Raw genomic sequence first — 22,940 nt, forward strand, 5'->3', positions numbered from 1 at the left:
GGGAAGTGGGTGTGCCGGTGGGGGCGCACGCGCAGATGGCAGCAACCCCCTCCCCCATGCTCTGGTCAGTGGCTGGAAGGCGGTGGGCGGGGCGGAGTGTTTCCGGCGCGAAGCTGTGACGCGCTCAATCGGCGCCGGGGCCTCTCCGGCGGTCGGTCGGTGGTGGGAGATGGCGGAGTATCTGGCCTCCATCTTCGGCACAGAGAAGGACAAGTGAGTGCCCTGTGCCCGTAGCCGCGCCACCGGCGGCGGCCCAGCGCTCCGGGTACCCTGCAGGGGAGAGATGGCGGGGGTCGGGCTCGGGCGGCCTGGTCACATAATGGGTTTCAACGCGGAGTCTTCCCCTCCCCCTCCGGGTTCTCGCGCCATGGAGCGCGCGTGCGCGCGCCCAGCTTGTGGAGCCGCCGCCGCCGCAGTTTATTGCTTCCCGTCCTGGGGCAGGCGGAGCGGCCTTGGTGAATGGAACGTGGCGGCGCGCGCGCTCCCTCCTGTGGGTGGGAGAGGAAACTGGGCGGCGCGCGCTGCCTTCCAGAGACCAGGCCCGCGCGCGCTGTGGGTAACCGCCGTGTGGGGGAACGGCGCTAACTGTCCCTATGCCAAGCGGGCTGCGCGCGCAGAGCCTTTCCACGCGCTTGTTCGACGCTCCCCATGGGGAGCCGGCCCGGACACCTCCGCATTCGGGGCGGGGGGAGGCACTCTGCGCGCGGAGCGGCGCCCCACGTGCTCTCCCGCGCTCCCCCTGGCGGTCAGCGGCTGCCGTCGTGCTGCGGGCGCGCGCGTCCTCGTGTCCCGGTTTGGAGCCGTGAACAATTGGGGATGGGGCCCAGAAGCCCCTCCCCCCCGGGCTCCTTTCAAAGTCTGCTCAGGCTAGGAGCTCCCTTCCCCGCGCCGCCCTCTCTAGAGCCGCCGCCTCCTCGACACCCTGAGGCCGCGTAAATCCAGGTCCTGCCGCTCTGGGTTACAATGGCGAAAACGACCCTCCCGACTCTGCTGTCGTTTTGCTGCTCGTGAAGCTCTGATCAGTAAAGGCCCTGGGGCCGTTGCTGTGCTCAGTCAGGAGCGCTGGTGTATCCTCTTTACACTTGATTGAGGTCTGGAAGATTCATTTTTGCAAACTCGAGGGTCTGCAGTTTTGCTTGTTTGTTTTGCTTTGCTTTTAAAAACAAGCTTAGGTTCTATAGAAATGGGTGATGCCCTTGATTCTGTCATTGCCTCAGTGGATTTTTGATGGCTCATGGTGGTCAACCTTTTGTCAGAAAATGAGGGTATGTGGCTTTTGAATTTTCCTAATGTTGCTGCCTACTTGATGGAATGGATTGATGCTAATCATGCGAACATTTTTGATCCCTTTAGGGACTGCGCATGATTCGCTCCCCTACCCCCGCCCATCAGTCCCATTCATCCTCAGTGAGGAGAATTGAAAATGAAACTTTGAAATGGTCATTGAGTTGAAATTGTTGAGGTTATTATGAATTATTAGAGGTTTTGTAGTTTGGTTTTTAGCTTTGGATTTGGAGTGAACTCAGTACTCTGTTTTCTTTTCTTTCTGAGACATGCATCTGAAGGTATGTCTACACTACAAGTACTGCTATAGTGTAGACACATACTATAGCAATGGAAGAGGTTTTTCCATCGCAGTTATATAGTGGTCACCAACCCTTTGATCGTGATCAACTGGTCAATCCTGGAGCCTCTGCCAGTTGATCATGATCTCTGGGCCTCTAAAAGTCCGGCGGTGCAGCAGCCTGCCGTGGCCCCACACTGCTTCTGGAAGTGGCTGGCTGCTGGCATATCTTTCTTTTGCCGTGGAGGAAGGGGCCGGTGTAGCCAGCCACTTCCGGGAGTGGGATGGGGCCAGGGCAGGCAGGCAGCCTGCTTGACCCCTGCTGCACTGCTGCCTGTGGTAAGCGCCTCCCAGCCAGACCCTGCACCTCACACCCTCTTTTGCACCCTAACCCCCAGCCTGGAGCCCCTCCTGCACCCAGACTTCCTCCCAGAGCTTGCACCCCTCACTCCTGCACCCCAACCCCCTGCCCCAGGCTCAGCCTGGAGCTCCCTCCCACACTCCAAATCCCATGGCCCCAGCCCAGAGCCTGCATCCCCTTCCACACCCCAACCCCCTGCCCCATCCCAGTGAAAGTGAGTGAGGGTGGGGGAGAGCGAATGACGGGGGGCGGGGGGAATGGAGTGAGCAGGGCCTCAGGGAAGGGGTGGAGTTGATCTTAAATTCAAAAAGTGATCTTGTGCATAAAAAATTTGGAGACCACTGCTGTAATATATCCATCTCTGAGGGTTGTCTACACGTAAAATGTTGCAGCAGCACAACTGCACTGATGCAGCTGTACTACTGGAGCACTTTAGTGAAGATGCTACCTACAGTGATGGGAGGGGTCTTCTCCTGTTGGTGTAGGTAATCCACCACAAGAGGGCGGTAACTGTCTCAACAGGAAATGTCCTCCCATCAACATAGTGCATAGGAAGTTAGGTTGGTATAACTCTGTTACTCAGGGTTGTGGGTTTTCTACACCCCTGAGCCACGTAGTTATACCAACATAAGTTGCTAGTGTAGATTGGTGGTTCTCAACCAGGGAAACACATACCACTGGGGGTATGCAGTGGTCTTCCAGGGAGTACATCAAGTCGTCTACATATTTTCCTAGTTTTACAACAGGCTATATAAAAAGCACTAGCGAAGTCAGTACAAACTACAATTTAATACAGACAAAATGAGAAAGTATGCAATTTGTCAGTAATAGTGTGCTGTGACACTTCTGTATTTTTGTCTAATTTTGTAAACAGTTTTTAAGTGAGGTGAAATTTGGGGGTTCACAAAACAAATCAGAGTCCTGAAAGGGGTACCATAGTTTGGAAAGGTCGAGAGCCACTGTAGACCAAACTTGAGAGGCATGGGTGGGTTGATGGAAGAATTCTCCCATCTGTGATTACAGTGGGGGTTAAGTCAACGTAGCTACATTGCTCAGGGCTGTGAAAAGTTTTGTGCTAAATCAACCTAAATTCTAGGTGTAGGCCAGGTGTGAATTAGAATATAATCTTTAATGTGTGTGGACTGTTTCATGCTGTGATCTGGTGATAGAAGTTGCTGCCTAGAAGCCCAAATATACACTTGAACACCTTTCAGATTTTTTCCATGCCTGTAATTGTGACTGCAAAGTGGAATTTATTACAATCATTGGTGTCAACATGCAACATGTGTTATGCACAGCCCATTAGAATTAAGTGCTTTTCACTCTGTTCCTCTGTGTGTTCTTTGCCGCTGGAGCTACAATGTGAAATTTACCAATTATTTAAGTTCTGCTTTTTAGTTACTGTACTAAACATACCACAGTTAAGGTTGGGGGGAAGGGGACAGTGGGGACATAGCCAGTAAACAAGTTGGTTTCCTTTTCAGCTCTACAAAAGGAAATGTGAAGGAATTATTGTAAATTGTGAGTGTATGGATAAAGAAAAGTAAATTTAGATAAAAGCAAGGTTATATACTTTGTGTATGCATATAGCCCTTATTGGCAGTTTTCACTCTTTGCTGTCTGTATTATCTAGTGCCTGTGATTACTTTTTATAACCAAGGTAAATAAGTCCTGTTCTCATTGGTTCATGGGCAGTTTATGCTACTGTGGTACAAATTACCTCTTGATTATAAAGAGAGATAGTCAAGGCTCTGTCTAGCAGTTTGCATTTGTGAAATTAGAAACACTATGTGTTCAGTTTGTATGTTTCATTGGGAGTCAGCAGGGCATTGAACTGTGTGGAGTGGGGAGCTAAGATAGTGGAGTCTGTCTTCCTGTGCTGGGAATCACACCTCCCAGCTGCAGTGTAGACATCCCTTAAGTGTCAACTATTTAACTGTTGACTGTTTTAGCTGGTGGGATGGGACTGAAGCTGACTGAGAGGGAGGAAAGATTTGGGGCTTGCCTGAATGAAGAGAGAGAGAGGAAGGGGAGAAATGAAAGGATGAGGAAGGAGGAGAAACAAATGGAAACAATAGTGGTTACAGGTGAGAATATTTTCCCACTGACTGATGCTGAATGTAACAATAAGGTACTGAATAAGTACACTTAAGTACTTTAGATTGCAGCTGCTCTGTGTGCTTTTGATTGTCCTGGAGTTCAGCAGATCTCTCAGGTCATGGATGAGGGGGAATCAGTATAAACTAACCAGTCCCATTACTGTCTTGGACTTTATTGATTTGATTGATGTATGTAATTGTGCATTAAAGTTAAGTTGATAGGGTGCATTTATGTTAAATGCTAATTGTGTATTCATATTCTCTTGCCTTGTATTTCCATAGACTAATTATCTCTTGTTTTTTACTTGCAGAGTCAACTGTTCATTTTATTTCAAAATTGGAGCTTGCCGTCATGGGGACAGATGTTCTCGATTGCACAATAAACCAACATTTAGCCAGGTTTGTTCCCTCTTGTAGAATTTATGTACATATCTCTTTAAATGTAGGTTCTGAGCACTTCAGATGAATAATTAACTGAATAATTATCCAGAATTAATTGAGGCCAAACAACTTTCGTATGTTTTTTTTTTTCCTGGGGAGGGACTGTTTTTTTCCTCCATTTTCCTCTCCGAGCATTTATGGTGGTCTCCTATCTCCCTAATGGTTGCAGGGAGCAATGCTGTTGTAAGCTTGTCTGTAGTAGAGACCAGACAGTGCTAACTGTAAGGTGTGTGCTTTCTCAGAGATGTTTAGGCACTTAAACCATCCTAGATTGATTACATCACAAACAGTGACAGCATGTTCTACCCATCCCAAATGTCAGAACTTCCAAGATTTATTTATTTATTTTATTTTTACAGCAAATTTGCTTCCTTAGCTGACATGGTCAGAAGAGATTCCCCCGCTCCTTCATGATCTTTGGCCTAGGCTAAAAGTGTTAGCGGTCACTTGCTTAGCCCATTGGGTGTGGAAGGATTGCTTCTCTACCTTAGCTGCTTAAGGATATACAATTGGCTCTACATATTATCCAGTCTGTAGACGGTTAAATGTTACCTGTGAAATGAGGAGTGGATATAGGCTAAAAAGAGAGGGGCATTGGTTAACATGTATTTTTGATTTATTAGCACTACAGTTCTCTCAAAGAACATCTTCCAGGCTCCTAGAAAACTTCCACATTTGAATTCCAACTTACGTTTACTTTGTTTTCTATCATGGCTGATTGTCAAGATATGCAGGTAAAGAGATGATTTCTCATTTCTAGTGGTTAGGAAAGCTCCTGCATTTCCAGCTATTTACCCACAGAAATGCAGTATATGCAACAGTGGAAGTGCCTTGCTAATATGCCTCAACCGTGACCTGGAGGGACCACTTCTAAAATCTCATCTACAATAGAATTCTCCCCTTTTAAGAAGCTGCTTTAAAATTCCTCTTGCAAACATAACTATGCTAATGAGAGTGGTCAGAAACCATGTATTTTTAAAAAATGTTTTAATATTACAATATGGATTCATAGAAATGTAGGGCTGGAAGGGACCTGAGGAAGTCAAGTCCAGCTCCCTGTGCTGAGGGAGGACCACATAAATTTTAGACCATCCCTGACAGGTGTTTGTCAAATCTGTTCTTAAAAACATCCAATGAATGGGATTCCACAACCTCTTGGAAGCCTATTCCAGAGTTTAACTACCCTTATAGTTAGAAAGTATTTGCTAATACTGAACCTAAATCTCCCTTGCTACAGATTAAGCCCATTACTACTTGTCCTACCAGAGACATGGAGAAAAGTTGATCTTATTCCACTTTGTAACAGCCCTTCACATATTTGAAGACTGATTTCAGGTCCCCCCTCAGTCTTCTTTTCTCAAAACTAAACATGCCCAGTGTTTCTTGACCGTTTTCCTCAGATGTCAGCTTTCTAAACTTTTTATCACTTCGGTTGTTCACCTATGGACTCTCTCCAGTTTGTACACAATTCCTATACTGTAGCACCCAGAGCTGGACGCAGTATTCCAGCTGAGACCTCAACAGTGCCAAGTGAAGTGGGACAGTTACCTCCTATGTCTGACATATTTGACACTCCTGTTCGTACACCCCAGAATATTAGCCTTTTTCATGGCTGTTTTTCGCAACTGTTGAGTCATATTCAATTTGTGATCCACTATAACCTCCATCCGTCTCAACAGCTATACCATCTACCCAGTTTTCCCCATTTTGTAGTTGTGCATTTGATTTTTCCTTCCCAAGTGAAGTACTTGTCTTTGTTACATTTCCTCTTGTTGAGTTCAGACCAGTTCTCCAATTTGTCCAGGTTTTTTGAATTCTAATCCTGTCTTCCAAAGTGCTTGCAACTCCCCCAACCTTGATGTTATCTGTAAACTTTAAAGCATATTCTCCACTCCATTATCGAAGTCATGAATGAAAATGTTAAATAGTACTAGATCCAGGACTAACTCCTGAGGTACCCCACTGGATATGCCCTCCTAGTTTGACAGTGAACCACTTATAACTACTCTTTGAGTATGGTCTTTCAACCAGGTGTGCCCTCGCCTCATTTCTGTAGTTTTCTTATGAGAATGCCATGCAGGGCTGTATCAGAAACGTTAGTAAAATCAAGATACATCATAGCTGCTGCTTCCCGCCGTCCACCATTCCAGTAACCCTGTTAAAGATGAAAAAATTAGGTTGATTTGGCATGATTTGTTCTTGACAAATCCATGCTAGCTATTCCTTATAACCCTATTCTCTAGATGATTACAAATTTATTGTTTAGTATATGTGGGTTAGCTCAGGCCTAGTTGTAGGGAAACTTGGGTTCGATTCCTAACTCTTTCACTGATTTCCCATAACAACACATCTAATGGATACTTGCCATCCATGCTGTCTGGCTTAAACATGTTTTCAGAAATCACTTTTTAAACCTGAGTTTAAAAATAATTGTTTCTTAACCTGGACCAGCAATTTTCTCTCTGGCAATTTAGTCCTTGTTTATCTGATGTCAGTTGAAGTGAACTGCTGGGCTTGACAGGGTCATGTTGTGAAGTCATAGTCTAGTGTATGTGTGGCATTGGACTTGACACACAAGCTGGATTGTGATGTCACTAGTGAATTTGACGTGTAATAGTTTGATTATGGAAGACTTTGTGCAAATATTGGTAATCAGCTGTGATAGAAAATTGAGGAACAGATCTTATTAATAGAGAGCTATTGCCATGGTTATATTTTATTGTGTTACCACCACTGGTGCAGGTATTGGTTTGGTTGATGTGTTAGTAAAATCAGTATATGATTTAAATGTAACTTAACAGGTTTTAATCTCTTGGTGGCATCAGAAAACAAGTGTTGCACCAGTTAAATTAAATTGGGGATGAAAGTTCATGCAAACTAACATTAAACTTGTATATTAAGTAATTAAATCTGAATCTCTTTGAGCTGATTACAGTTATATGGACATTGGAATTTTATGTAATATTAGTTTACTAACTTAAACATGGTTTGTTTTTTCAGACAACTTGATTTTAAGAAGAACGGTACAAATGTAAGGTTTCAAGCCTGCCTGGTCTAATTCTTCAAGTAAAAAGCAGAAGGGCTAAAAGGATATTGATCTTTATTGAAGGATCGGAAAACGTGAACATTTAAAACTATTATATTATTTAAACAGAAATTTCACCAAGAAACTGCTTGATCAGACAATAGGGGGTATCTAGTTGATATTTGAAAAACTTGATATCTGAGGCAACCGTTTAAAGACTTTACAGCATCACATGCTATGTACTGTGCACTGATAACAAATGCAGCTTTTCTAGGCTTACAATAATGAATTTGGTTTAAATTAAGATAAATTTGGGTATCTACATAACTGAGCAGCTTGAAGTGCAAGGTGACATTGTACTTCTGACACAAGATGTCATACACTTACTTCAAATAAACAGTTTAAGTAAATATACTCGGGACAGTTCACTAGGGAAACCAAACACAGCTCTTTCTTGGTGGTTAATTTAAAACTGTTTTCATAATATGATGGTTTGGATGCAGTTTCAGAAGAGACTCTGCAAATACAAAAGGAAATATCTTATGAATAGTTGTCTCTTTGCAATTGTCTGTTATATGCACAGCAGCCAGTAGAATCCCCTTTTTATTTTTTTTCCCCGCAGACCATCTTGATTCAAAACATCTATCGTAATCCCCAAAACAGTGCACAGACGGCTGACGGCTCACACTGTAAGTCCCACAGTTGGAGAAATTTTTTTAAAGAATGGTGTTAAAGAGCCCACTCATAATTATGAGAAAATAATGTTGGCTTCTGAGCTGCTGACATAAAGCTGTTGCAAACAGGACAAGTGATGGAACTCTTCTTGCGCATATATCAAGAATTTGGTAAATGTACGTGTTTATAAAGTGCAGAAAGTGACTTTTATAAAAAGATAAACTAATTGGACTTCCTTGATTCAAAATCATTTGCACAGTGCATGAGCATTACATCCTGTAACTGTTAAGCCCTGTCACTTATTTTTGCATTCATTTTTTAAAGGATTACTTTGCAAGCATTTCTCAAATTCTTGATATAATATGAAAACTTAGGTATATTTATGATGTACGGTAAGTTGCCCAAAATTGTGCATTTTATTTCACCTTTCCTTTCTTTAGGAAATGGAGATTTCATGTTATACCATGATTACTGTGTTATACATTAGTCTATGCTGGTTTTAATGTGTCTTGAGGGGTTGTTTTATTCACTAATTGTTCACTAAGGCCAAAATCAAACATCTGCGTATGATGATACCTTACATGTTACAGCTGTTACTATGACACTTGGATACCATTCATTATATTGGAAACTTTTTTTTGATTGAACCCCATGTAAACACCTCAATTATAATGGAGGTGAGCAAAGTAACTGTTAAAGTAAAAATACAGTAATCAAGTATCATGAGATCTCTATTGCTTTACAGTGTTAGGTTGGTTCAGAAAGGTCACCAGCTAAGTGAAAATTTCTCCTCTTGGGAGAAAATAACTACCTCTCTTTCAGCACTGAGACTCGGCTAAAGCGATCACCAAAAGGAAACCAGTTTCGTGTTAAATTTCTTTTCCATAATATAAAGTTGTTGCGTTTTGTATTTCAGACCATTGCCCTCTTGAACATTTACCGTAACCCTCAAAACTCTTCCCAGTCTGCTGACGGTTTGCGCTGTAAGTTCATACAAGTTCCTTCACTGGTTCCCTGGGCTTGATTGTCAGAGCTCAGTGTCGACTTAAGCTGGTCTACCGTTTTAGTTTAACGGATCAAACTGCCCACACTTCATAAAATGTGTCAACAATTTTTTGTCCTTTTCTCTCACACCCTCCCCACCCCCCACACACAAGAATTTGTTTCTTAGGAGAAATTGGATACTTGTCCATTATATCAAAAAGTGGTTGAATTGGTAACCCCTGTAAAGCAGTCTTGATCCACTGCTGTCTCCTTTTTCCCCTTCTTCCCCTCTGTCACTTGCCTGCATCCTAGACATATTTTTGCTGTATGTTTTAAAGGTATGCATTAGACTTCACTGCTCAAAAAGCAGGACAGTCACACATTAACTTAATCCATAACATGTTTCCTATCATTATGTTAACGCTGAGAGCACTCAAATTTGGAACTTTAAGACTGCTTGCAAAAATATTTGTCCTAGGCTAATAATGCAGCTCCCATTTAGTGACTACTTTGGAAGATAAATATAGACTGACAAATTCTACTCTTCTGCAGCTGTCCTTTTGGATAAGTGCATGTTGCAAATTCTCCCTTACTTTGAAAATTCAAATTCCAGACCTAAGTTACATATTTTCATAGTAGGAAATAATTTTAAAAGTACACTTGGGGAAAGGAAGCAGTTTGGATATTGTTATGAACTAATTTCTTAACTCTTCTGTAGTTAGGAAATGGGCAAAAAGTCTCGTACTGTGCATCATGACAGAAGTTAAATGACTGAGATTGTCAGTTTGTGACTACTGATCTGTCATTACAATTGAACCAATGACACTAGTAGAAAAAGATCTTAAGGGCTTTAGAACTAAAAAGATGGGTGTTATTTTTCTAATATTTTATAACAAATTGAACATTGAGCATGTGGTGCTAAAGTTTTGTTCAGTTATTACTTTTTTAGCCACTAGATCATAGACTAGTTTGGATTAGTTACCAGCTAAGTTCCCTGCGTGGCCATGCAGCAGCCTATTTAGCATAGCACAGGCACTCAGGGAACCCTCCCCAGTGGAGGGGCAACCCTCCCTCGATCCCAACCTTGCCCGGCCCCCAGCCTGCCAGGCCAGGGCGGCTCCATGGTCCCAACTATGCCATAACCTGGACCTGCTGCAGCCAGGGCTCCCCTACCTCAGCCCGAATCTGGGCAGCACGGCGCAAACCAGGGCAGCGCGCCCATACCCAGTTGCAACCAGGGCGGCGCGGCCTGGCCTGTCACAGGGCACCACGCCCTGAATCTAGCCTCAGCCCGGGCCTGTCACAGCCGGGGTGCCCCTCCCTGACCTACCACCGGCCGGACCTGCAGGGGCCAGAGGTGGGGCGCCTATCCTGCAGCCCGAGCCCTGGAACTTCTGCCGCAGGGAGAGACACCTCTCCCCACCCCCCAGTACTGGTGCTGCTGTGGGGGGAGTACTCTCCCTGCCGTAGCCCCAGAGCATTCTCCTGCACCCCAAACCCCTCATCCCTGGCCCCACCCCAGAGCCCTCACACCCCTGCACCCCAACCCTCTTCCCCAGCCCTGAGCCCCCTCTCACTCTCCAAACCCCTTGCCCCTACCCCACCACATGAATTTTGTTGTGTACACCAAAATGACGGTTGTGGCACATCACCTCCATATTGGTTAACATAACAAAATTCATTCCACACATGGGTGGGAACAATTAGAGGGAACACTGGTTACCAGCATTTAATTAGACAACATTCTATTTTATGAAATCAAATACTAATTTCAGAGTGAAATGTGATTCATATGATTAGTATAAACAGCATATCTTATAACAAAACTAATGCACTTGATTAGATCGACTTGACACTTAATGTCAGTTGTTAAACCGGGGCTTTTCTTTAGAAGTAGAATGTTGCTTATGAAGTTTGTATGGGTTTATAAAATTCTATTGGGCTGTAGGCTTTTTGTTATAGACATTTACGGTGTTACTATCTGTGTATTGCTAAAAATATGCAGTTGGATGTTGGGTACTTCCTACACATCAGCTAAATTCTCAGTGAGCTGGTAACTAATTTGCACAGAATTAAAGTTGCTTGGCTTGCTGTGCAGCTGTTTAGACTTTATTTGCCCAGACCCTCCTGGAGTTTGCAGGAGCCTTTAGGTAAACAGATTCTCCAAACTAGAGTTTGATATTAATATTTAAACTTTAGTTTGTCTTGATAGATGGGTAATTGTATAACAGAGCCTAACTATACCGGGTATGGTAGAGTTATAGCTCTATTTTATCAATGGGTGTGCTGAAACCCTCCCCATATCTTTTCAGCTTTGTCCCTATTTAAATACTGCATATATTCTTAATGGGTAGCTATTTAATGTTGTTGCTTTACTGTTTTCCTCTCCATTGTTGTCATAGAGGATTAATGTTAATTTTGACCAGTAATAGTCTTGATTTTATCTAGTAGTTGGGCTTCTCAAGGTTCAGACACTGGTAGCCCTGGAACTTGAATGTTTGTGAAGTCTGTGTATGATGCTTACCCTTTCCACCTTAGAGGGAAACTCTCAAGTACTTCCAGTTTCTTTACTTTTCTTTTTATAATCTTAGTTTGACATTGGAATGTCCGTATCAGTTTTCAGCCCTTTCCCATTTGGTAAACTTTGATCATGCCCCTTTCTTTCTGTGGAGCCCAAACTGATGTGTTTTTTTAAATCACTCAGATGTTAGTGTGCTATCATTGTTGATGTTGGCACAGCCCTGGGAATATGGTTAGTTATTAAACTATCTCTATGTAGTGAATGTTGACTAAATGTTTGGTAGTTTTTTTAAATTGCTGCATAGGCAAGGGTCTCTTGAAAAGCAAACGTTGAATCTGGAAGGTCAAATATCTTGAGTCTAAACTACTTGACCAGTGTCCCTTAACCTTATAGAGAAAAATTGTCCATAGTTCCACGAAGATTAGGTAGCTTGATTGGTTAATATTAAGCATCTTTCAGTAAAGATGAAAAGCTGCTCTAAATGGCATGATTTGCACTGTGATCCAGAAATGACTGGGTTCAGAGCACCTATTTTTGCACAGCGACTGAGGCAAATAAACATAGCTTTATTGGATCCTCCTCCTGTCATATTGCAGGTTTTGCTCAGTAAAGCAATGGTGTTGCATTTTAAAGGTTAAAACGTTGTTCTTGCATGAAGTGCCACATCTATTTTAAAGCTACTCTACTTGATCGTAATAAAGCCATTTAACTGAAGATTTAATCAATCTGGCTTTAATGTATATGACTTATTAAATAAAATGTATGGTAAAATGGTGTAGAACTGAAAATATCTCTTGTAATTTATTTTGTTATACTTAATACTTTGAAAAATGAGCAAAATTTTAATTTACATTAGTTTTTTAGCAGCAGGCAAGCAGCACTCAACTGCAAAGGCCAGCTAGGAGCATGAATATGATCTAATGTGACTATATGGCCAGCCTCTCTCGCATTTAAAAAAAAACAAAAGAAAAACCATTCTACAGTATTACAGAAAGATAAATTGGCATTAAAAATAAAATGGAGAAATGCTTTCTACCACAAAGCCACATGGTTTCACTCTACTGAGGGAACAAGAAAAGCGTATCTTGTATTCTGAACAAATTCAATGGATCACGATGAGCTGCAGTTTTAATCACATCAGTGATTTCTCAAACTAGTGTATTTATACTGGAGGAGTGAACATCTTTAAGCAAAGCTCCGCCTTTAGGAAGAGAAATCTTAATAATCATGCTTTAAAATAGTTAACGTGACAAAGCACTTGCCTTCTGTGTAGGTAAACCATTGGCAGATAGAGGGTGGGGTTCTACATTTAATTAGTCACATTTCAAAGTAAATCCTTTCCCCTTAAATTTGGCATGTACCATTTGGATGCTGATTAAAACTTGTCTTGATTTGACCATATTAGTATCACATACTGAGATATTCCTTTCTTTTGAGACTGAAAGCTGCGCACAGTTATTTTTAATACTCCTTAATGGTTAACTACATAGCATCTCTTATGCTTCGGTAAATGACTACTTCTGTTCTCTAAAATATATTTTGTAGTATGTTCAGAGTCTTGTCATTCAAATATTGATTCTAATCAGTTCGAATCTTGGAATTTGCAGGTGCTGTGAGCGATGTTGAAATGCAGGAACATTATGATGAATTCTTTGAGGTATGTTGAAATTCACTGTTTAAAATGTATTGTATTCTTCAAAGGCAAAGTTTAGTTGGTGGCAGAGAAAAATTACAAAAATAAACCCTCCAGCTAATCCTTGATGGTACCAAAAAAGGAAAACTATAATTCTCTCAGATTTACCACCCCTAATTCTGATAAATAGGGCTTTAAATGCACATTACAAGAAACACTCCCTGCCCCAAAGAATGTACTGTTTAAATGATAATAAGATTGGATTCTGGGAGTGATCAGGGAAGGGTGGTGGAGAGGGGAGAAAACACAAATTAGACATTTGATTGCTTGACTGAAATGTGTATCCTGTTAGTGTCTAGATATTTTTTGTATAACTTCAGTTTTACATATTAAACATATAGTCCCTGCTGTAGTCCCTCTTTAATTTACATATAACTCTATTGTTTATATTAGACCTTGGATTACCTTTCAAAACAAAATACTGTATGGTCTATTTTTGGTGTGTCTCCCATTCTGCCTTTTCCTCACACAGTTGAGTTAAAAAGTATACTTCAAAATTTATTAATTGTTTGCTAACACTGAAGTGTAGGGTGACCAGACAGAAAGTTCGAAAAATTGGACCAAGGGATGGGGGGGTAATAGAAGTCTATATAAGAGAGACCCAAAAATCGGGAGATTTGGTCACCCTAAGTGTAGTAGACTGGAAGATTGGCTTTTCTTTCCAAAAGGCATGGCTTTAGTGTCTTGTATATCTCATTTTCTAAATAAAGAAAAGTTACCTTTTAGTTGTGTAGTTAATTACTTTATCCTTGTAGTACTCAGTGTATTAAATATTGTCCATGCACACAGGCTGATACAGTGCCTGCCCAGAAATTTACAGTCTTAGAACAAAAATGTATGAAGGGTGTTGGGAGAGAGAATAGTCTTCCTGCTTAGTAATGATTAATTGTCTTGTGGGTATGTTTAATCCATCTAATTTGCACAATATGTTTTTTTTAATAAATTTCTCTATATTTAGGAGGTCTTCACGGAAATGGAAGAAAAGTATGGTGAAGTTGAGGAGATGAACGTTTGTGATAACCTTGGAGATCATCTAGTTGGAAATGTATATGTAAAGGTAAGATACAAAAGCACCTCTGCAATACATCATGAATACAAATTTTCTTTAATATACACAATTAACATTTTCAAAACATGGCGGCACCTTTATGAAAGTAAATACCTGTACATTGGAGAGAGAGTTTGTGTGTTTGGATGGATTAGAATCCAAACCAGGCAGAGTGGCAATACATCCCCTTACAGTTGAATCTGTCTTGTTTTCATAAAGTTTGATCTCACCTTTTTAGTTGTGAAGATACTTCACATAGATGAACTGTTGTCTGATTTACATTTGGGCATTGAAATTCAGAGCAGTGAACTATAAAATTGTTGACTTACAAGTGTGACTGTGACCTGCTCGATTAAATGTTAATTACTTCATTGTTGGAGAAAGGCCTGGTTGTATTCAGCAAATGCACTTGAGAGGAGTTTCCATTTACACAGAATGTCTTGCAATTCCTCTAAAGCCTCTCAGAACAGTCACACTAGATGGTTTTAAGGAGAAGACTAGAATAACTGGGTTCAGTTTTGACTTTAATTGTGACCAGGATCAGCTCAGTCCACTCAAGTAAAAAATACTGAACTGTCATACTGTGTGTTAATTTGTGTGTCAACTGGTTAAAGTACAATACAAGTAAACGTTTTTAAATAAAATTCCAATCAGTTTTTTTCAGATGTTGCAAGACTGTTAGCTTGTTTTATATTCTTCCTGTGAAACGTAATAAATAGAATATTTACACTGTTGCGCATTACAGTATTAAACTTTAAAATTAGAAGTATAGTACACTTAAAGGGGTCAATCAGATGAAAATCATACTTTAAAAATTCTTACCCATCTTGCTAGCAGTTGAATTTATTAGAACTGTCATAACTTGCCTGCTCTTTGCACCTTGCTCAACTTGAACATTGAGACGATTTTTTTTTATAATGTTGGTGAGATCATTATGCAAACTGGAATAGGTATAAAAAACAGATTAAATGAAATGGCATTTGTACAAGCCTGACCCTGAAGGGAAGAGGGGGAGGAGAGAGTAACTGGGCATTTACAAAATTGGTGAAATGCATACAGCCATTTTAAGTATTACTAGATTTATCCTGACACCCTTCTTAACCACAATCATTGATGGAATTCGAAAAGTATTTATCACATGCTTATTTTCCAGTCAGTTTTGCTTTCTGGTTCTTATGTAATTAGCACTGTGTATTGTTTTGGAGTGTAAACACTGAAAGGTGGGATATTGGTTTAAATCTCCCAGAACCTTGTTATTGCGCACTTAATCTTCTGAATTAAGTGTTTATCAAATCTTCTTAGAGAACACAAATTCATGGTCTAAAATGCTTGACAGCCTCCTTTTAAGCTCTAATTGTCCAGTAACTAGTGAGTTAGATAACGATTTTCTGATATACTTGCAAGTTATGATATTTAATTCATATTCCTTACAAATGCCTGCAAGACCAAGTAGTCTTTTAAACATGGAATGTTAATGTTCAACAAAATTATTTAGTCTGAAGAGAAACCACTAAGTCTTCTCCAGATTGACTGTTCATGTTTAAAATGTTACTGCTTAAATAATAAACTGAATGGACCCACATATGTTTTATTAAAACACCATTTAAGAGTAGGGGCAAATAGAATATAAAATGGGCTTCTAGTTTTATTGCTGGCCTTGAGCATGTGTTAAATATCCAGCCGGGAATTAAAATAGATCAAACATTACCATTTATGTAATATTTTGAGAATGTTAATTTTACTTTCTTCTCAGTTTCGTCGTGAAGAAGATGCAGAAAAGGCTGTGATTGATCTGAACAATCGCTGGTTTAACGGTCAGCCAATTCATGCTGAGCTTTCACCTGTGACTGACTTCAGAGAAGCTTGTTGCCGTCAGTATGAAATGGGGTAATGAAATGATACTTGCTACTGCTTATTTATTATAGTAGCTTAGAGATACCTCCAAGTTAAGCTTTTCATGAGTGTAAGGTTTCTCAAGTGCATTTCCAAACGATGCATTCAGAGAAAATACACTTAAAGCTACACTAACATCTAGATTCTAGAGCAAGCTCAATTCACATGCCTTAGCACCATGTGCACTCAGTCTCTTCATCTCTACAAAAATTTTCTCTTCACTTTTGGACATTCGTGCACCAGGCACACAGGTAATTCCATGTAAATTATGCTCATGTGTAACTCTGACTTCAGGGCAATTACGATATTTTACCAAGAGTCATGCTTCCCAATTTAATGTTTAAATTGTTTAATGTTACATTAAAAAAATCACAGATCAGTTAACGTGACCACAGGTTTTATATAGAAGAAAAGCTAAGAGTATAAATTGGAAATGCTTTCTTTGTGGTAATTTTCTTCTGCTCCACAGAGAGTGTACGCGAGGAGGTTTCTGTAACTTTATGCATTTGAAGCCCATTTCCCGAGAATTACGACGTGAATTATATGGACGTCGTCGTAAGAAGTAAGCATTTATATTTTTAATTTAAAGCCAACTGATGCAAATAATTTAGGGATTTTTTCCCTAAACTTTTTGAAGACATAAAGAATAGGATCGGACTTTGAGGAAAGTTGTTTAAATCATTTTTTCCTCTCCTGATCCAGTTCTGGTGTGGAATCGCGATCTGACTCTTCTGTAAATATTCAAGACTTAATCTGGCTTTATGGCAAATTTTAAAAATAATCAAAAATGGAGGGTGGCAGAGAGAGTCAGTAATGTGAAGTACAGAGTTTCCAATCAGTTCATATCCATTCTATGTTGGGAAAGTGAAAGTGATGTCTGATTGGTGCATGTGTTAGATGAGTTGGTGATCTTGGTTCCATTGCTAGTGGACAGTTGCCAACATCACAAAATTCCATATCCGTTGGTGCTACTGTTCCCCTTTGGTAGGCATGCTGTGTATCGAATGGGCAATAGAGTTCCACGCAGTGGCAAAAAGGTTTCTGATTATCTTAATTTAGGCACGTTGGCGAACGTTGCATTGCTGCTGTCAGTATGAAACCTCTTTTGTTGATAGGACTTCACTTTCCAGTATTATCAGTTAAACACTTTCACAAACACAAACATTCATGTTTTTCTAAAAATGCTGTTGAATTGTCTTGCAATAGTTTGGGAATTGGAGGAGTAAACTTAATTGTGAAAAGTTCATATTGCATTGTTTCCTGCTTTCCTGATAAATTAAGTATTATTTAATTTTAAATTGAAAGTGTCAGGGATATATTTATACTAAGAATATTATAATATTGTAAAAGATGTGCTGCTGACTTAAGAGCCATATGGTTACTTTTCTGGTTCCTGACCTCTTTTCCCTTAGTCAGAAACACTTGAGCTTGGCCTCTCTTTCTGAAAAGCCTTCCTCATCCTTTCTTGTGAGATTATGAATATGGATTTTCAAGAATGGATTATGTATATTTAAAGGTGACCTGCCAGTATTGTAACCAAAATGAGACTTGTGCCAAACGTCCCAAATTACAAGGGGCAAAGTAAACATTCAGCACAAATGATCTTGCTTTTTCATCTTTTGCCTTACACATATACACTTCTACCCTATCTCAAAAACAAAAAAAAAAGCACCACACAGTTTTGCTGTGACACACCAGAATGCATCATTCTTTCATGTCCTAGATCACCAAACTCCCCTGAAATACAAATTTGGTGTATTCACAAGTTGAGGCAAACACAGTTGCTCAGTTCCACTTTGAGCTCCACAGCAATGCCTATAAATAAAAAACTCTGTAGTTCATATTTAGTAGCGTAACTTTAAAAAAAATTTAAATGTATAATTTTCCATTTGGTAATAGAAATGACTTGTTAAAGCTTTTCAAAATCCTTCTCAAATATTTTTGTGACCTTCCTCCCTAAGAGGCTGGCTCTGGAGCTCTGAGTAGCTGTGACATCAGAGATGCATTTTTGGGCTCTTGCAGCTCACTGGCCTTACTATGTTGGTGATGGAGAAGGTGGAGACTGAAGAGGAGGAAAATGCTTTGATCTCATACTACTTGGGAAATTTAGTACGGAAAATCCTGATTTGTTAGGCTTTTTTTTATATATAGCCGTCCCTATGGCTTTAGACTTGTAGTGTACCATTAAATCTGTAAATGACTACAAAAGACTTCTCACAGTGCTCTAACTGGTTCTGCGTAACAGTGCAATTAACTTAGAGGGGTACTTACAGGGAACTGACCCTTTTCTGGCCATTCAGACAAGTGACTGCAGGTAACAGTTTTCACTATACATACTGACCCTTCACTGTCTAAAACTGAAGAATTCTATAATGATGGCCTTGTGGGCTTGAAAGTGCTAGGCTCTTAGGTGGTGGAAGTACCTAATCACTACTTTATTTCAAACTCTATTGCTTTTTCTAGTGTTTTCGTTTGAATGAGTGATCCTTGGTACTCTGTAGAATATTGCCGCATTGTTTCACCATATTTAAGAACTACAATCTTAATGCTTTTTTGCAGGCATAGATCCAGGTCAAGGTCCCGTGAACGTCGTTCTAGATCCAGAGATCGTGGTCGTGGAGGTGGTGGTGGTGGAGGTGGAGGAGGAGGCGGCGGTGGAGGAGGAGGAGGAGGAGGAGGACGGGAACGTGATAGGAGGCGGTCAAGAGATCGTGAAAGATCTGGTCGATTCTGAGCCATGCCATTTTTACTATTGTGTCTGGTAGAAAGTGTTGTAGTCAATTGACCAAACAAGTTCCTAATGAGATTTTTTTTAAAAAAGATGGGCTTCTGAATAAAAATTTGTAGTGATACAGTATTCTTTGTGTAACTTGTTTCTTGTGGGGGAAGTCTTTTTTTAACTGTCATTCCTCTTTCTTGACAAATAGCTGGATTAACTATGCTTGCGGTAAAGGTGGCAAATGTATAGGAGGTGCAAGTTTTTACATTCAGGTGTGAATTAACTGTTAAGGAAAATGTGCATGCCTGTGTATATAATATAAAATAGTATATTATATACATGGATAAAGTGCTATATTGCTTAAGAGACAGTTACAATTTAAGTTTCCCTTTTCTGCTATTCTGTCTGCTTATTTAGGTTAGTTTAGGCACATTTAAAGGAAGGCTGTGCAAAGTGCATTTATTTACTCAGTAGAAATGCTAAGTTGCAAAAATATGTATGTTAATAGAAGTCTGTGCACTGTGACTGTGGCATTTACAATAAATCCAATTCATTGGTGTAAAATCTAAAGCCTATTCTCTAAGCCCTCGAGTAGTTGAGTTGCTACTCCTGGCTATGCCAGAATTCATAGTTAAAGGGTTTTGGTTTTTTTTATTCTTCACACACACACCTACCTGCCTCAGGTGATTCCTTAGAAGGACAGTGTATCTAGTGCAGTATTCAGGCTAAAGTTATGAATGCAGTATCTTAGAACAGAACATCAAGTTATCATGCAAAAGCTCATGCTCCATACAGCAGGATGAGTTCTGTATAAAAAATATCTGAGTATCAGATCCACCTTCATGGAAGGTTTTTTACTTGAAGTTCCATTGGCTGTCCTGTAACTGAAAGCATATCAGTATTCAGGATAAGGAGTAAGTTGGGCGCTAGTGAAAAGTACACTGTACCTTCTCCATCTGTTGCTCACATCTACTGTCAGTTAAAAGCATCTTTTCCTACATAAAGCACTTGCATAGCAAAGCTAATGGACAAGAGCATTTTATTACATTCTTAAGTTAAGATATTTTTAGGCTTACGCTGTCTACATTCTTCATTGCAGCTGTGAATCATAGCTGTACTTCATAAAGCAAAATACATTTTATGGGATTCAGTGCCTCTTCTAGCTCTAAAGCCTCTAACTGATGAGTTGCTGGAACATCTTAAGTGCTATATAACTTGTACAGTAGCTGACTTTAGAAGATGTATAATCAGACTTGGATCCCGGTCTGCTTATCAGTTCATGAAATAGCATAATGGGTTGCAGAAAGTATCCACCAGTTATAACTTTATGTACATCAGGAATTATTTATCTTCAGAAAGGGAGGAATTTACTAATGCTACTAGTGTTTTCAAAACCTTGTATTAATGCAAACTTGCCTAAAAGTGATTGAAGAATAGCTCTATCTAAATGCAGTGGATATAGACATTTTGTGGGCCAGGCTAATAACTAACTTTCAGTTTTTATTTTTTATCCCCAAAAGATAAACATAAGAAAAGACCGCACTTGCTGGCACTTGGAAGTGGCAAATAGTGATTTACTACTAGGGAATACTGAAGGAGGGAAGCAGAAAATCTTACACATCTTACTTCTTTAAGGTGAACTTTTGGGCCAAAATAAAAATTAAGTTATTCCCAGATTTGTGCAGAATGCCTTCGCTAACCAGGTTAGGGGGAAATCGGCACATACAGAAACTTGGTTTTAAAGGCTAATGGCAAAGCAAAAGAAGCTTTTCTCTTACTGTACCATTATGATGTGTAAAGATGGCTTTGATCTATGTTTCAGTACACTAGAAATCGGGTTCTGGCTTCCTGTCACCTCAAGGACTTCAACAATGTTTCGAGGACCTTGGGTGTCAATACCACAATGAGCTGAAACCTGGGGGTAGCCCTGCCACCAATTGAGAGGTTGAGATTGTTAACTTAGCCCTCTAATTCACCTCAATGTACATGTTAAGATTTACCCATTTTCTCTTCAGTGACATTCTGTGTTACTTAATACCCCTTTCTAGTTAGATTGCAAAATCCAGCAAGATAGAGACAGTATTCATGTGCATTTAGGCAATGTCTACAAATAAATCAGGGATTATTTTCTTACGTTTTGTGTGGCAAACAGCATGTGTAAGACCTTGTCTACACCACAGAGTCCTGATGCTAACTAGCTAAACTGATATAAACCAGTGTCTACACAGTTATTTGTACCAGTTTATTTAAATAATTTTAGCCTGGTACAGCTTTTGTTTGTAAACAAGACCTAAACTAGTACACATCATAAGTGAATTGCAAAGAGCACAATTTCTTGTGCTTTGCTTTATTTTACTTCAAAATTTTTCTCCCTCTCATTGGAATCCACTGAATGCATCATTTTGTGGCCTTGTGAATTAATAATATAACTCAAATATGCATTCAGGGACATTGATAGCAAGCCAGGGGATGTCATTGAATTTCACAAGGAAGAAAAGCTTACAGTTTGTACATTTCCACAACCTGACTAGTGAGAGCATAGACCACAAATCTATCACAAACTCAGTTGTCATTGTAGCCTCACCTGTAATACTGCATACTACACTAGTGAAATTGTTCAATGTGAACTTTTAAAAGGATTTGGCACAAATGTCACTTCCACAAAGCCATTTAAAACTGCTATTTAAGCTTATTAATGGAAATGGAGAAACTTCACTTTATTATTCTAAGCCCCCTCTCCCCATATACAAAGTGTAGAACAAGGAAAAAATTTTGAAAGGTACCTACTGATGACCATTTACAAATGTCAAGATTTCTTATGTTGGAAAAACATCACTTTTAGCTCATGGAATTTCTTAATCTCAAGTAAATGACAGCATATGGTACCTTTTGATGTCTGGATATGTTTAATTTTAAATAAACTCATAATTCCAAGTGACTTCCTCTTATTTGTATTAGTCTCAAATCTGATTCCTCTGTAAAATGCTTCTTGTCCATGAATATGATGTATGTTAAGACTGTAAAACCAAATGGAGAACTTGTTCAAAATAAAGCTTTTTTGATACATAACCTGCACGTAATAGAAACATAACCCTTCTTTTAAACCAGACACTTTTCTTTAAAACTGTGCCAGCAAGATTATCAGGTGCTAAAAATTTTAAACACCCCACCTGTCAACGAAACCATTATTTTCATTTGTTGAGACATGTGTGCATGCGCGTGTGTGCGCGCGCCCACATTCTAGGGAATGGTCTTTGTTTCCTCAATCTAAAAACATAAATCCATGTATAGCACTTGGGTACTCATGTTACAAGGTGTAGACCGCTGTCTTTCCTTATGCAACTCAATAAGGGATGTACTTGAGTAAAGGCTACAGGATTGGTTTTGTATTTGATTGTAGAAATCAATCTTGGCTAATACCACATCACTTTTATTTAAGAACATGACAGAAGGAGCTTGCACAATTTAGGAAATACGTAACTAGTGTCTTAAAAGCCTAATACACTCCCTTTCTCCCTGTCAGTGTACCACACAACTTGGTAAATTGGTTTCAGGCAAGGGTTAGTGATTGTAGCTGGTTCCTCTGCTGACATTGTCACTATGTTTCACGCTATCTGCACAGACAGGTTAAATCTGAATTTCCTGTCCTTTGTGTCTACATATGTATAATCTCACTCTACAGAGTAGAAACTACTCTAAAAGCCTTTAGTGCCTGAGATTTGCATCTTTGAATTTTTTTTTAAAAAGTAATAATTCTGCTACTTGGGAGCTAAATGTTTATTGTATAGTATCACAGCCCTGCCTCTGTTCTAGATAGTGATTTTTTTAAAAAGAATTCCTAAGTTGGTTCTAATTAAATATACTCGTAACTAGAAATACTAAAGATCTATTTCTCTTTTCTGACTAAATTGGTATAT

General features: G+C 39.8%; 1 protein-coding gene across 5 annotated transcripts; it reads left to right on the forward strand.

Moving 5' to 3' along the window:
* The first annotated feature begins 6 nt into the window (after window positions 1–6).
* Window positions 7–22,092, forward strand: U2AF1 (U2 small nuclear RNA auxiliary factor 1). Of its 5 annotated transcripts, none has more exons than XM_039484345.1 (9): window positions 11–213; window positions 4,336–4,423; window positions 7,466–7,496; window positions 8,113–8,179; window positions 13,278–13,327; window positions 14,322–14,420; window positions 16,165–16,298; window positions 16,774–16,866; window positions 18,864–22,092. In XM_039484345.1, the coding sequence occupies exons 2-9, from the start codon at window positions 4,377–4,379 to the stop codon at window positions 19,036–19,038; spliced, it is 696 nt and encodes a 231-aa protein (XP_039340279.1). In that variant the 5' UTR covers window positions 11–213; window positions 4,336–4,376; the 3' UTR covers window positions 19,039–22,092. The 5 variants fall into 5 exon arrangements, with proteins under 5 accessions (XP_039340271.1, XP_039340279.1, XP_039340303.1 ...); XM_039484350.1 differs by lacking the exon at window positions 11–213 and adding an exon at window positions 962–1,091; XM_039484337.1 differs by lacking the exon at window positions 7,466–7,496 and having other exon boundaries at window positions 7–213.
* Window positions 22,093–22,940: the final 848 nt, after the last annotated feature.

The sequence above is a fragment of the Mauremys reevesii genome, linkage group 1 (assembly GCF_016161935.1).
Source record: "Mauremys reevesii isolate NIE-2019 linkage group 1, ASM1616193v1, whole genome shotgun sequence".
In the NCBI taxonomy this organism is placed as follows: Eukaryota; Metazoa; Chordata; order Testudines; family Geoemydidae; genus Mauremys; species Mauremys reevesii.

Bases quoted from the DNA above. Each gene is read 5' to 3' on its own strand.
- U2AF1 (XM_039484337.1), top strand. From the start codon at position 170: ATGGCGGAGTATCTGGCCTCCATCTTCGGCACAGAGAAGGACAA. The intron at 16,299-16,773 runs GTAATGAAATGA...TCTGCTCCACAG, and splicing joins TGCCGTCAGTATGAAATGGG to AGAGTGTACGCGAGGAGGTT. The intron at 16,867-18,863 runs GTAAGCATTTAT...GCTTTTTTGCAG, and splicing joins TATGGACGTCGTCGTAAGAA to GCATAGATCCAGGTCAAGGT.